This window comes from Lathamus discolor, chromosome 5 (assembly GCF_037157495.1).
Source record: "Lathamus discolor isolate bLatDis1 chromosome 5, bLatDis1.hap1, whole genome shotgun sequence".
NCBI classification, from domain to species: Eukaryota; Metazoa; Chordata; class Aves; order Psittaciformes; family Psittacidae; genus Lathamus; species Lathamus discolor.
In genome coordinates, this window is record NC_088888.1 from 11792355 (window position 1) to 11807344 (window position 14990).

The following is a 14990-nucleotide window of genomic DNA, read 5'->3' on the forward strand; positions in this document are numbered from 1 at the left end:
TAGAGCAGGATGGTTCACTTTCCTCTTCATCTTCTCAGAAGTTGGAATAAATGTTGTAGTTGTGTATCCTCCATGAAGGTTTTATTGGCTGGGAAGTACTAAGCAAGCTGTTGGGCCATACCTGTTGAACGTGGGAATACTGTCCCTTCCCCAGCTGGAGGAAGGGTGTATGCAGTAGCACCCACCTCCTGGTGTTTGGTCCCAAGGACTGAAGATAAAATGGTGTGTGTCAGTGAGTGTGTTTTGTAGATTGTTCTAAAATATGCTGGTTTGGGGGAAATTTGTCTTCATTTGAGGTGAATTCAGCTTTGCTGTTCCCTTCTCCAGGCTGTATAAATTGATTAGTGTTTGCTTTAAGCCTTGGGCACAGCCAGGGACAAAAGAGAAGGTTTTATGCCTCTGTGCAAGCAGGATGATCCCTCCTGCTCTGCAGTTTGTTCAAGTGGCTGGAACAGGTACAGTAATCCCTGTGTCCAGGAGAGCGACCCGCTGTCCCCTTGACTCGAAGGGAAAGCTGCCAGAAGCGCAAGTCCCTGCTGGAATTTGGCTGTGTTCCCTGGGGCCCCTCTGCAGAGTGATTGCCTTCCAGAGGCTCGTGTGCTGGCTCTCCTCCTTCTGGAGACCGGGAGACAAGTTACAGCACGGGAGTGAGCGCTGGCAGGCTGCCGAGGGAGAGGCACCGCAGATGCACAGCGGTTGGGCACCTACCCCAAGTACTCAGGTTATTACTCGTGGCTTGGGAAGGTGCAGCAGAGCACTTTGCATTCAGGCTGATGTGTTCTTCCCGCATTGTGTTGTGTACCCATGACTCTTAAAATGTAGAAGTCATTGCCCTTGTGGCAGGGCTCACTGGGTGCTTTGGTCTTGCCCTTGTAGGGGCTGCAGCTGGGAAGCAGAGCGGACTTGCTTGGCATGGATGCTTTTGAAGACATGGCTGTGTGTGCGCCGTATCCAGTCCTGCGATGCTGGTTCCTGCTTGCCTGTTTGAGAACACAAGCAGTTGCTGGTAGCATAATGTGGCTGTTGTGTCCTCTGAGTGCACCTTGGTTTGATGTGCAGGTGGTGACCACCGCAGACAAGACGAGAACTTATCCCAGTCTTAGGGCCAGGACAGTTACTAGAACTTACAGGTCTCTCAGGCGTGAGTGTCTGGGAGAAGAGGACCTTTTGACATCCTCCTGCAGCTTTATAGCTAGTAAACTGTCATACAGGGTTAGTGCTAACGGTAGCAAAGAACTAGAAAGTGAAGTGTTTAAAACTGTAAGCAGGGAGCAATTGAGAATGTCAACTTTATGGCTTAACCATCAGCCACAGCTTATAAAGTTAAGACAGATGCTTTCTTGAGAGGAAACCTGGCTGATGTTTCAGAACAACAGCAGCTCTGTTGAAAAAGTGTGAGATCCAAGCTGTGTTCATGCTCTGCCTCTAGTGGCAGGTCCATCCTGCCTCAGATAGGGCAAAACTTCCCATTATCCCTTCTTGGTGGGGGGAACACACCAATGTGATTTGATATTGATATATCTTGAAGCCAGGCAGACCAAGGGGTTGACCCGACTCTGGGAATATAAATGATCTTCCTCTGAGGTCTCTTGTTATTCTGAAGTCTGCCAAAGTCCCCCAGTTTTCATTTGGCTTCCTCTTCTTTCCAGTCTTTGTTGAGCAGCGTTTTCTCTTCTCCCTGCACAGCTCTAGAGCCCCAGCTGCTAAATGACTTTCCTCAGACACAACTGCACAGTAGTACATCATGAAACTGCTCTCAGCAAGGAGAAACTTCCTGACCTGACTTCATTCCAGCCTGAAGAGGAACTAGCAGAGACATACCTGGTCTCCCAGTGTGCCGTCTTATTAAAGTTGTAATGTTTGCTGTCCTTCATTGCAATAGGGATTGTCTAAACTGAAAAATCAAGCTGTTGATTCAGCTGAAAGACACTGTAGTGTCTTTTAACCTGCATCACTACACCTCGTATTTGGAGAGCTGTGATCTTTAGGCATGCCTTTGGTGTAACTGATACAGGGGTAGATGAATACACCTGAAAATGTTGCAGTATTCCATGTGCTCTTCTGCCAGACCATACAGTTACCCTGTGGAAAAGCTCCTTAACTGTACCTGACCTGACTGAGGCAGCTCGTGTCACAGAGCCAAGTACATGTCTGCAGTGTAGCACTGAGGAATCTGAGAAATGAGTTTGTCTGCCAAAACAGAGCATATTCAAGCCTCTGCAGATAGCAGCAGTCAGAACACTGAGCTCTGGTAACTGCTGGACAGGCATTTAAGTAACTTCCTTTCATGTGTGTTGTTTTGTTTTTCCCTGTTAGAAAGAGAAAAGGAGAAGAGGTAGATGGGAATGTGACTGCAAAAAAGAAACAGAAAAAAGAAAAAGAGAAAGAATCAAAGCAGGAAAAACAGCTGAAGGTGAGTTTTAGCTGATCACATCCTCAGAATGGCTTCATTAGAAGAGCGCGATGTCAGGCACTAGCTGAAGAGCTGTAGCACTGTCCTGGTTTTGAGCAGCAGCAGTCAGTTTTCTCCTTCTTAGGAGCTAGTACAGTGCTGTGTTTTGATCTTTTGGCCTTGGAACAGTGGTGATAACGCCGATGTTTTCAGTTGCTGCTCGAATGTTTGGTCTGGCCAAGGATTTTCTGAGCCTCATGCTCTGCCAGGGAGGAGGGGAGGCTGGGAGGGAGCAGAGACAGGACACCTGACCCAAACTAGCCAAAGAGGTATTCCATACCACAGCACGTCATGCCCAGGATGTAACTTGGAGTGACCCGGAAGGGGGCTAGAGGGACTGCAGGGTTGGAGGAGGTATCGGTCGGTGCTTGGCTGGGGGGAGTGGGGTGAGTTATCGGTCAGCTGGTGTTGAGGTGTTGTATTCTTTCCTCTTGTTATTTCCTTTAGCACCATTATTACTGGTGGTAGCAGTAGTGATTTCTGTTATACCTTAGTTACTGGGCTGTTCTTATCTCAACCCGTGGGAGTTGCATTCTTTTTGATTCTCCTCTCCGTCCCTCCAGAAGCAGGGGGAGGGCAAGAAGGGGGGGAAGTGAGTGGACGAGGTTTGTGGTTGGGTTTAAACCATGACAGGCACCTAGACAGGGGCTCTGCCTTGTGCTCAGTTACAGCACAGCCAGTCCTTGTGTCCTGGCACAGGAGGTGCCCTGTCACTGGGGCTTTGCTGAAGGGAATCACCCTGCTGCTTTCTCCCGAAACACAGGAAGGAAGTTCTCCAGGACTTGTGCTTATTGGATTTGGATAGATTAGGTTAAATGCCTTCTCTCTCAGGAGGCTGATTCTGTGGTCCTTCCTGTATCATCTGGTGGTGGTGGCAGAAACTCTGAGCCCAAGCATTGTTGCAGAAGAGGTTAGAAGCCCTTAAATAGCTCATTGTAAACAGAGGTAATGTGCTGAATGAGATTAATGAACGAGATTAATGAGAAATCGCATCTTTTTCACCCTCTGGGGAGCTGTGCTCAGTTCTTGGGTACAAAGTGTGACAGATCACAGCTTCTTACTGTTCACTTTATAGAATAACGTGGGAAGAATTCCCAGTAGAACATCAGGAATTTTGTATATTGAAAGCTTGGCATTTTTTTTTTCCAAGAAAAAAAATGAACAAGCCGCTTTTGCTGCGGTTGAAATCTTCATTAATGGAGCTGTAGAAAAATGGGGTGTGCCTTTGAACAGAAGTTTTCTTCTCTGTTGTGTGGCAATAGCTGAATTAGCACCAGAACTTAGCTGAGTTGTTATCAAGGTTGTGCTGCTGCAGTGCAGATGTTTAGGACAGATGAAGGCAATTTGTGGGTCAGGGTTAACTTGGGTTCACTTTTCTGTACAGCACTTTATCAAGCATGGTCATTGACAGTGAAAATTAAACCGTTTAACACAGACAATCAGCTATTCCAGGGTAAACTGTGTTTTTGACTGTACAAATAATATGCAGAAAGTATCTGAGATGTTTTAGGATACTGCTTTGCTGCCCAACCCTTCCACCTTTTGTAGAAAGGCCCCAGAGAATGTGCAGGCTCCTCTGCCCTGCTGCAGGTAACTGATCTGGTAGGAATTCCTCTTACGCTTACGTGGCTTAAAAGAAGAAAAGTGCTGATCAGCATTTCTGGGTTTTGTTTTAATGCAGTGCTCAAGTGCAGCTGCATCCCCGCTGTTGTCAGTGTCAACCAGTTAGGTGATGTTTGCAGAGGCTGTTGAGAGCTTGCTATGGGTAAAGTGTGATAGAAAGATGGGTTCCACTTTGCCTAAAAGATGGCTAGCTGTCTTAGTATCACTTGTACCTTCTTGTGTGGAATAGAGGTGTAAAGATTACTCTCTGGCCTGTCTTCACATGTACATGATGGAGAAGCCTTGGTTTATACAGAATCCCATAGGGATATCCTTCTGCATGTAATCTTGAGATGGTATTTGCTGAAGCTGCAATGTGCTCATGTATTCGTACTGAAATCTGAAGCACGTGGCTTTAAAAACCTATTTAGTTTTTTTGGGTAAAATAAGTGACTCTCTCTATTGGTAGAGCTGCTGGTTCCTGGTGCTCTTCATCTCGCAGTCTGTGTTTAAGATACCATGGGCTTGCTAAAACCTTGTCCACATACTGCAGTTTCAGGAGTGTTCTTAGAAAGCAATCGATTGCAAGTAGCTAAGCTGCTGGATTTTGTCAACAGGAGCAGACAGAGCTGATCTGGGGCATCAAGGATGAGCTGAGGAAGGTCTGCTCCACGAATGACCTCAAAGAGCTGCTGATCGCCAACAAGCAGGAAGTTCCTTCAGGGGAGAATGCTGTGAGTTGGTCTTTAAATTGGTGAAGCTGACCCGAGCCAGTGTTGCTGCAAGGTCCACAAGCCCGAAGCCCGTTCCTAACATAACGCTACAGAAAGAAACGCAGTGCAAAGCCCAGGCATTTTGTCCCAGGACTCTGACGATATTGCTGTTACTACTGCTTGTGAAGGGCTGTGTGGTTGTGTGTGATGCTGAATTCCACACCTTCAGCTCAGTGATGTGCCTTTATTCTGGTCCATGTGGGGGGTTTTTTGCTGGCTCTTCCAGGGCAGGTTACTTACGGCACTTCATGTTGCCTCCCTCAGCTGCTAAGTTATGCAAAAATGACACAAAACCTGCACAAATTCCTTCCTGGTAACTTTTCTAAAACCAGTCAGTTTGTGGAACTTGTGAAAGTCCTCTCTCTTTTGGAGCCACACATCCCTTGAAGTATTTGTGTTTATTAAGACTCTTTGTAAGGAGCGTGGGTTGGGATGTGGGAAGTGTCTAGACTCAGAACGGCCAAGAAATCCTCTCTAGGCAGGAAAAGCAGGACTTGTCTGAGCCTCCATTCCCACCTACCTACTCATGTGCTCAGATGCAGTAGCTCGCCTCCTCCTTGGCTGCTCTGGCACAGCTTCCTTGAATGTTGAATCCGAATAGGAGGGGTGTGAGCAGATACTTTGTGACCAGGGAAACTTCATATCATAAAATTAATGGGTGCTGGTAAGAGTCTTGGATTATGTGCATTGTGTGTGTGGCAAGCACTGGAGACATCTGTGTCTGTGTGCTAGCAGCCTGACAGTTACTTTTCTGTGCATCCCAGTGTAATGTAGTACATGGGCTTCCAGCCTCCTTCTGCCATGACCTGTTTTGTATTCTTTGTTGCTTTAGATTTTGGACCGAGTAGCAGATGGGATGGCATTTGGAGCTCTGCTTCCCTGCGAGGAGTGCAAAGGGCAATTTGTGTTCAAGAGTGACTCATACTACTGTTCAGGGGATATCACTGCCTGGACTAAGTGTGTTGCTAAAACGCAGACTCCCAACAGGAAAGACTGGGTAATCCCAAAGGTGGGTGTTTACTCCAGATTTGATGATCTGAAGCATGTTTCTTAGCTGATGTTACCTCTTATAAGGAGATCAATAAGCAGCAGTCAGTGTTGGATGCTGGAGAGCAGTGTGGCAGTCCTGTAACAGCTACACCCCTCCAGAGGTAGGCAGCTAATGCAGAGCTAAACCATATTTTTCCGAGTAACACTAAATTGAAAGAAATGTTGCTGGTTTGATTTGAAACCCATCATTTACCCTCTTAATTCAGTCAGTACAGTGGGTATTTGCCGACCAGTATGAACGTCTCAGAAATACTTTCCAAGACCTGCAGTAAATGCCAGCATCTGGCCAGTCCTCAACTTAACCTTTAAATCTTACAATAGTATTTGTCGGTTTTAAGCCCTACTTATGCTTCCATCCCACAGGAGTTTCGGGAAATTCCTTACCTGAAGAAGTTCAAGTGTAAGAAGCAGGACAGGGTGTTCCCTCCAGACGCTGCGACTGCAAACTCTGTGCCTCCTCCCTCTGCATCTGCTCCTTTGTCAGAGACTGTGTCTGCCCCCAGAGGTGAGCAGCTGCCTGGGCATGGGTCAGTGGCATTCGTCATGGTGTGTTACGCCATTCCCAGCCTGACCAGGCATGCTGTTCTCCTGCCCTCACGCAGGCAGAGCTCTTCTGGTAAATGAAGAACAGCAGAGCAGGGTCTCACCTGCTTTGTCTTCCTCACGCAGGTAGACCCTGATATGGTGGGTTGCCTGGGGACATGGGCTTGAGGTGCTGGTTGTTTTCTAACAGATCTTTTGGGTATTTGGTGGTGGTGAGGAAATTACATGCTTGAAATGAATCAGAAACTTAAAGGCTGGTGTTGCCAAATGTATCCCAGGGAAGACCTGCTGTGAAATGCCTTCTTCTTTTCTTGAGGAGCATCCAGGGACTTCCGTAACACCACATATTCCACATCGTATTAGGCTTTAAGGGCAAAAGGTTTTTCGGGTTTGTTTTTTAAATCCTCCACTGGGATTTGGCTTTGCTGGTCACTGGCTCCTGTTACGGAAAACAGGAACACCTTCTCCAGCCCACAAATATCTGGACTCCAGAAATTCCCTGTAGGCTGTTGATGTAGCCTGTCCACTACAGCCTATACTGACTTCTTTCTTATTCAGCCTTGATAGCCTTGGCCATAGTTTTGAGAGCAGGGGAGTATGTTACTTGGTGAAAAGGGTGGGAGTAATTCTGCACAGCTCATTTTAGCCACATCATGTTATTTTAGTGATGAAAATGACATGAAATGACCCAGGTCCTGGCTCTGATTCCAGTGTGCCCTGAAACTAAACTCAAAACATTGACCAGAATTAAAGCCAGGTTACTTTGTTTGCTAGCAACCTAACTCATCTGAACTGGAGGGAGAAGAGGAAACAAAACTCTCAGTTGGTCAACCAGAGTTAATAGCATTTATTTTTAGCAGTGCAGATGTACTCTACTTGCCATGTCCTGGACCCAGCTGCATTGCATAGTGTTAACACGATGACATGATGGCGCCTCAGATGGCTGCCAGTTTGCTCGTGACTTGTTACGGAGTTTGCATTGTACAACCTTGTACTGTCTGTTAAGACCAAGACTCGAACATGTTGCAGTGTAGGAACACTGTTGCTTGAGAGACAGTTCTCTCTCTTTAGCCCCTCAAAAACTGATTTCCTTTTGAAGAAGCAGGAGCTTTCATCTTACAGCGAGTTTCTTTCATGCTGTCCAGGCATCAAGAGAAGAGGGAAGCAGAAGACAGTCTGGTAGCACAGAGCTGAAGCAGACATTTAAAACAAACAACAAATTGTCAGGCAAATAATGTGCCTACATATCCATCTTCCCTGTCTTCCATCCCTTGTGTTTGTTGGTGGGTGCTGAGCTTTGGTGAAGGGGACCTGCTTGGACCCTTGTGTCCCTGCCAGCTGGGCTGATAGTGCTCAGTGTGGGGATGCTGACCCTTTGTGCTTGTTCCTTGTCCAGGGAGCTCTGTGCCTGTTGCTAACACACTGTGTTATTTCCGAACCCTAGACAAACCACTGACCAACATGAAGATCCTGGTTCTTGGAAAGCTGTCAAAGAACAAGGAGGAGGTGAAGAGCATTGTGGAGGACCTGGGGGGAAAGATGACGACCACAGCTAACAAGGCCACGCTGTGCATCAGCACACAGAGTGAGCAGCCATGCCGTGGTTACTGGTAGCACTGGTAACGGAGCTGAGAGGATTACAGAGGACATGTGTCCTCAGAGCTGTATGGGGATCAGTGTTTGGATTACAGGAGTGGTTTGTGTGCACACATGCCTTAGTGTGCTTGGAAAAGTAAGGACAGATGTGTGCTGTTTGCTTTTACTTACCTAGCAAGTTACCCTGCAGGTTGTGCTGACAGGCTCTGTTGGGTCTGCAGCAGCTCAGGTCTGTATGCAGGCCACCCTTACTGGGATGTCTGGTGCTGGGAGCTGTGTCTGTGATTGCCTTGGAGAAGCTGCAGAGCTTACTGTGGACTGTGGGAGCCTGATGGCAGTCGTTTTGTCTGCTGGCAGCTGTTGGTGTTGAGGTGCAAACTGGCTGCTGAGGTAGGAGGTCTGCTCCTACCTGCCAGGACTGTCCAACCCCAGCTCCAGGAAGGGGATTGCTGGAGCAGCCAGGTAAAACAGGAGTGTTCCTGCTGTAGCCCAAGCTGCAGTTTGGAGACAATGGGGATTTTGCTCTTCAAAGAACATGGTGAATCCAAAATGTGGTGGAATTGTGTTTCCACTGAGTGTTACAGAGCCCTGAATCATGGCCAGGGTTAAAGTTTGAAACCCCACTGATGGACTGATGGGTTTTTTCCCTCTGTTTCCCACCCTGCCCCTGCAGAGGATGTGGAGAAAATGAGCAAGAAGATGGAAGAGGTGAAGGAAGCCAAAGTCCGTGTGGTCTCAGAGGAGTTTCTTCGGGATGTGAAATCCTCCAGCAAGGACTTTCAGGAGCTTGTGTCTCTCCATGCGCTTTCACCTTGGGGTGCAGAGGTGAAAATGGAGCACGAGGAAATGGCTGTGGATGGGAAGTGCAGCAAGCCCTCAAGCATGAAAAGTGCTGGGAAGGTCAAAGAGGAACAAGGTGACAAACAAAGCAGTTGTTTCTCCACAGGCCTGTTCAATGCTGTGCATGCACAAAGCAAATCTGGGTATAGCCTGTCCTTGCCCTTTCCTTGAGTTCTCTGCCCTTGTTCTCATAATGAGTTTAAGTAATGAGACTTCAGGTGGGAGGATGCTGGGGTCCAGAGCAGTGACACTTTGTTCTACTTGGTTTAGAACATAACATTTTTTTAACAGAGGAGCAAAACTGTCCAGCATCAATGGCATTCCTCACCAATGCCATAGTGAGCTTGCATTATTAATGCTGGATGGTGAACAGAACCATTGGATCTGCTTGCCTATTTTTGGAATCCCTTCTTCTCTGTCTTCCAAGTGTAGGTTTCTCTCATACAATTGGTATGTATCTCAGAGCAGTACCATCTCCACTGGGACTCAACACCCCATGTGCACTGTAAGGTTTTTGAATTCCACCGAAACACAACCACAAAAGAGACTTATCTGCTCTGCAGGTGAAAAAGTGCTATGGCCCATCCCTTGGGAAGGAGAGGGCCCACCCAGGAGGAAGGAGACAGAATGTGGGGAGATCCTGGTTTTCATTTAATTGGCGGGGTGGGGGTTGTGAATTAGCTGCTAAAGCCAGGTAAAAAACACCATTGGAGTCACCATGCTCATGTACTGGGAACCCAATTTAAAGTCTCCTTAGGGTGATAATTATGCAAATGGAGGATTTAAATGCTGATTCAAGTGAAAAAAAATAACTGTCTTTCTCTGCAGGACCTAGCAAGTCTGAAAAGAAAATGAAGCTAACAGTTAAGGGTGGAGCAGCAGTAGATCCCGATTCTGGTGAGTGATAACAGTGGCTGCTCCTGCACCACACACAGTCTTCAGGATGTGTGTTTCTGTGGGAGGATAAGGGTTCCGTAAAAGCTGAGTGATTTTTTTAAGCCATGTTTTCTTGCTGCGGAAGGAAGGTATTGTTTGACATCCAGAGGTGGGTATTCTAGGATGTTCTAGTGCAGCTTTCAGAAGGACCACTTGCACTAAGGTGTGGACCTTGTTCAGCTTCAGGAGCATCTGTCAGTGGGGTGAATAAAGGCACAGCTGGCAGAGGCCATAGGTCTGGTGTGAGCATCTGCCCCTGGACTCCTCAGGGAGCAGCTGATGTTGCTCTCCAAACCTATAGCTGCATCCAAGGCCAGCCTTCAGTTTTTCAGGTCATTTGCTAACGTGGCACCTGCAGAGCTGTATCTCTCTTGAGAATTCCTTCATCCAGTCACACAGTGTTAAATACAGATGTTAGGTGGTCCTTTATAAAAAGTTACTTTTCCCCACTAGTTAGGCTTGATATTCACTCCAGTGTATCTGAAAGTGTGTGCTCACCACTTACTAAGAAGAAGACATGCTTCAAGTAGTTCTGAATGAGCATGTGATCACGGATTTTGTGGTGTTTCTCTTAAGAGTCACACTACTTCATGAAACACTTGGGTGAGCACGAATGCAGGAGAAAGACCTAAGACGGTAACCTCCTCTGTGTTCTGATTTATTTCTTTGTAGGTTTGGAGGATTCGGCTCATGTCTTTGAAAAAGGTGGAAAGATTTTTAGTGCAACCCTGGGCCTCGTAGATATTGTGAAAGGAACAAATTCCTATTACAAACTGCAGCTGCTGGAGGATGACAGAGAGAACAGGTGGGTTTAGTCTCATCTAGAAAGACTTCTGTTCACCTTTTTCCAGTAAGTACTGGATTTTGTCCTTGACCATGGTAGCAGGTTGGAACTGGATGATCTTTAAGGTCTCTCCCAACCCAAACCATTCTATGGTTCTGTGAAAATGTGTTTGTGAGGAAATACAGATAGGGATATTCATTAAAACAAACACCACAAAAAACTCCCTGAAGCCACTAAAACCTACAGAACAACTGAAAACAAACTACCCATGGAGATGTCTGCACTCTGTGGAGACATTGCTTTGTGGTGTTGACAAAGCCAAAGTTTGGAGGTGAGTAAGCTTGTGGAATTGCATGTGGTAGTGTTCATTCCTGCAACCTGGGATGAGCAAGGCGCATACAGTTGGTGTCTTCAGGGCTGCGCTAGTTGGCCAGCAGAAGGGCCACAGTGATCTGTGACTGGTGGCTGCCCTTGAGAAATACAGAAGCAGCACCAAGGTGGTGTCAGTAACACAAATACTTGAGTTACTTATGGGTTCTCTGAAAATCTGAGCTCTGGGACTTGAGGCTTAAAGATGCGTTGAGTTTGGTTTTCAAATATATGACCCTAATAGTTTGAAGATTGGTGTTTGTGGAACATTAAGACTGAAGAGATAGCATTCTCTCTTTCCCTGCTGTGCACTCATTTATGCTTAGGGGCTGCAGGCCTGATGTGTTAACACTGGGCACTTCTTCACACCTCTTTTTGAATGTAGGCTCTCTGGTGGCTCTGTGTTGCTCTTCTGCAGTCACCGATAGAGAAAGTCTTCCATGAACTCAGTGGTGTGAAATGGCTGATTTGCATGCATGGTTGTTGCAGGATCAGTTTTATTAGGACTGAGATCTGAAGATAGAGGTACCCTATGTCTGTGTTTATCTGGTGTTTCACTTCTCTAGATACTGGGTGTTCAGATCTTGGGGTCGTGTGGGCACTGTAATCGGGAGTAATAAGCTGGAGCAGATGCCATCAAAAGAAGATGCTGTTGAACACTTCCTGAATTTGTATGAAGAGAAAACTGGCAATTCTTGGCATTCAAAGAACTTCACTAAATATCCCAAAAAGTTCTACCCGCTGGAAATCGATTATGGACAGGTAACTGAAATGTCCCTGTACCAAGCGGAGCATTGCTGAGCTGCTTTGCTATGGCTGTTGTGTTCTGCGCTCACTGTTGGGTCACACTTAACAAACCTGAGGAGTGAAGTGCGGGTGCAACTATTGCATCTTCTCTGCTACAGAAAAGGCTGTAGATCAACAAGTGTCATGCATTGAAATAGATACGTTGGGAAGCTAAGTAGATTTCCATTGTCAGGTCTGAAGTCTCTTGAGTGCTCATTCCTGTTTGCTCTGTAAATTTAAGGATGTTAATTTGAACTTAATTCAGCAGCCATCTCACATACATCCTGTCTGAAAACACTGTTCTCCTTTAGTTAAAATAGACACTTCTCATATGTCCTCTGTATCCAAAATCCATCCAAATGCTGAAGCAACTCCTATGCAGAGTTCTGCTTAGTGCCCATAATGAGCAGGCTGAGAAAGAGGAGTTACTCCTTGCCAGTAAGATTTGGCTATTTAGACAACTAAGCTAAATAAGAATTCTGTTCCTTCTACCCACTGTGGTTTTGTGTGTTTATTTAAAGGCATACCCAGAACTTAAACCAATTTCAGATTAAATAGTTGTCTGCTGTTAATAGCATAAGAACTAGAGAATGTATTTCCAGTCATTGCATTTTTCTGTGGCCAAATTACTGGCTGTCATCTTTCAGTGTGAAGTACTCGATGCTTAGCTTTATTTCTGGAAATCTGACTATTGCAATGGCAAAGTGGCTGTTACACTGCAGTGTACAGTGGTGTTCTGAAGCCTCTGCAGATGTTTTATTGCTCTACCCATGAAAGCATGTAGATGGTATTATGGCTAATTGATGATTCCTGTACTCATCTGTGACAGGCTTTATTACAAAAACTCAGTGGAAGTAGTTATTACGTCTCTTATTTTGTCATGAAAGCAACAAAGTAAACAGTCATTTTTTTCATATCAAGGTCTCTATGCAGCAGAAAGCCTGCAGAAGAAGTAAGTAACGCCCTTGCTTGAGGTGAAGCAGAGATGCACAGAAAGTTCCTGTTCCCTTAATTCTACTTATGTTTTACACCTCTTGAAATAACATGTGCCAAATTACTGAATAGGTGGATTTTTAAACCCACTTTGTTCCAAAATGTCAGAGCAATGTCCCACGCTCCCATGAACTTCAGGCTAGTCATAGTATGCATACGCTCAATTGGGTTTGAGTTGTTACCATGGCAGCCAGCCTGTTACTTTTATCCTTTGTGATTGTGCTAATTCTGGCACTATTTTTACCTCCCAGGATGAAGAAGCTGTCAGGAAACTGACAGTAGGTGCCGGGACAAAATCAAAACTGGCTAAGCCAATCCAAGACCTCATTAAGATGATCTTTGATGTGGAGAGCATGAAGAAAGCGATGGTGGAATTTGAGGTGGGTACACGCATTCATGTTCCTTTACTTCTGACCATGAGACTTTCACAGCTGGCAGAAGGTTCTTTGCAATGCGTCATACTTCTCCAAAGTCAGTGTGAGTTTTAGATCAGCCTTAAAATAAGGGCAAGAGCATGACCAGAATTTGCCGAGCACTGGAAGCAATAACTTAGTTATGATACATGCATAAAACAGGGGTGCATTCTTTGTTCTTCAGGGTGGAATGTCTCTATCGGTGTCTTCAGTTTAGCAATGCCTATGAGAAACTCATCTGCCAGACCTGGGATCAGCAATTATTCTATGTGGTTGGAGGTTTTGTTTGTTTGTTCCTTGAGTGATGGTTGTTTTGGGGCTGTTTCATGGGTTTTGCTGGGTTTTTCCTCCCAGCGACACATACATACACGGACCACTGTTCAGTGAATGCCCTTAAGACTCTTAAGGTACTAACAGATAACCAGTTTGATCATGATGTGAGGCTGAATGCACTTCTCTTTTTGTGAGTGGTGGACCATATTTTGAGGTGGAGGGGCAGAACTACCACTAATTTAGGTAGCAAATGAGCATGCAGCTCAGACTTGAGAAGAGCTGCCAGATGATACATGCACTGATGAAGTGCCTTTACAAAGTCCAGATCCTGTTCTGAACAGGACCAGTTCCAGGTTTTGTTGTTGTGTTTCTCATTTGTTCTAATAATACCCTGTTTTCATCTGTTCCTTCTTCCACACTCCTTGATCCATGCTTCTAACAAGCTTTCAGAGAGTCAGTCACCTGGTAGCATTATCTGTCTCTCCTTGCATAGAAACTGTTTTACCAGGTTTTGGAGATCCTGCAGTTTGTGTTAATGCAGCCATTCAAGCTGGGTTAATTCTAAATAACAAATTCCAGTTTTCTTCAGCCAGCTTAGTTATCCTGCCCCAGGTCTTCATATTTAAGCACCTGTTTGCCGTCTGTATTCAGTATTTTGTGTATCTGCTTTTCAGAACAGGCTTTGCTCCATTTTGTATAGCTTATCTTCAAGCTTTCAGATGGCTTGCCCAACATTTTGTAGTCCCTTGGGTTAATTGTATATCTTCAGTGGTTTTTTTACATCAAAGTCTTCTGAAATATTAATAACTCCTTGTAGCTGGAACTGGCTGAAGATTCTGAACTGATCATCATCTTATGTAACTTGGTTTTGTAGAACTCTGTTGATACTGTGTTAATTCACACCATCTGCAGATCTATAGCAGACCTGGGAGTCCAGATGGGTCTGTCTTCCTATTAGATTTATCTTTCTGTACTGCTGCTGCTGCCAAACAGCTGTTTTCTGTTAGAGGAAATAATGGTTTTCCTGGTTAGAGGTTTCTGTGCATCCTCTGGAAACGGCTACTTGGTTCCTTTAATCAGCCTGGTCTCAACTAGTTCGTTCCATCCAGGCACTCTCACTCTGCCAAAACTGTAGCAAACTCTAAGTCTTTCCCTTAAACAACAATAGATTTATCTGATGCATTTCTCTTCCTGCATCTAATATAGTTTTCAAGAGTTTTACCTCCCCGAGCATACAGGAGTTTATTGCAATTTTCTATGTCTTTGCCTTACATTAAATGGCCAGAGGGCTGAGTCTGTTTCAGTGCTGTGCCTGGGTGGAAGGCAAACATCTCCCTTGTCTCTCCCTGACATATTGGTGCACACATCTGTGATGTGGAGCTAATTCCTCATGTTGCCCTCAGTGCATCTGGCAGTAATTGCAGTGCTGCTATTTTAGACCCAGCCCTTTGGCTGCTGCTCTCTTTTGATGCCTCTAATGATAAAGCTTTGGATGCAGTTTAACTTTATTTCAGAGGCTGGCTCTGTTCACCTCCCATGAGTCAAAGGAGGCACAAGTTCCAACCCTCTAGCTGTAGCTG

At 45.6% G+C, this 14990-nt stretch overlaps 1 protein-coding gene across 1 annotated transcript in view; it reads left to right on the forward strand.

Moving 5' to 3' along the window:
- PARP1 (poly(ADP-ribose) polymerase 1) overlaps nt 1-14990 on the forward strand; it is a 32008-nt gene that overhangs the window by 8358 nt on the left and 8660 nt on the right. The window contains exons 5-14 of the mRNA XM_065679760.1: nt 2317-2413; nt 4672-4788; nt 5660-5836; nt 6241-6382; nt 7865-8005; nt 8690-8932; nt 9685-9753; nt 10465-10597; nt 11512-11707; nt 12976-13104. Of these exons, the coding sequence (XP_065535832.1) occupies nt 2317-2413; nt 4672-4788; nt 5660-5836; nt 6241-6382; nt 7865-8005; nt 8690-8932; nt 9685-9753; nt 10465-10597; nt 11512-11707; nt 12976-13104 (1444 nt within the window). The remainder of the gene's footprint in view (nt 1-2316; nt 2414-4671; nt 4789-5659; nt 5837-6240; nt 6383-7864; nt 8006-8689; nt 8933-9684; nt 9754-10464; nt 10598-11511; nt 11708-12975; nt 13105-14990) is intronic.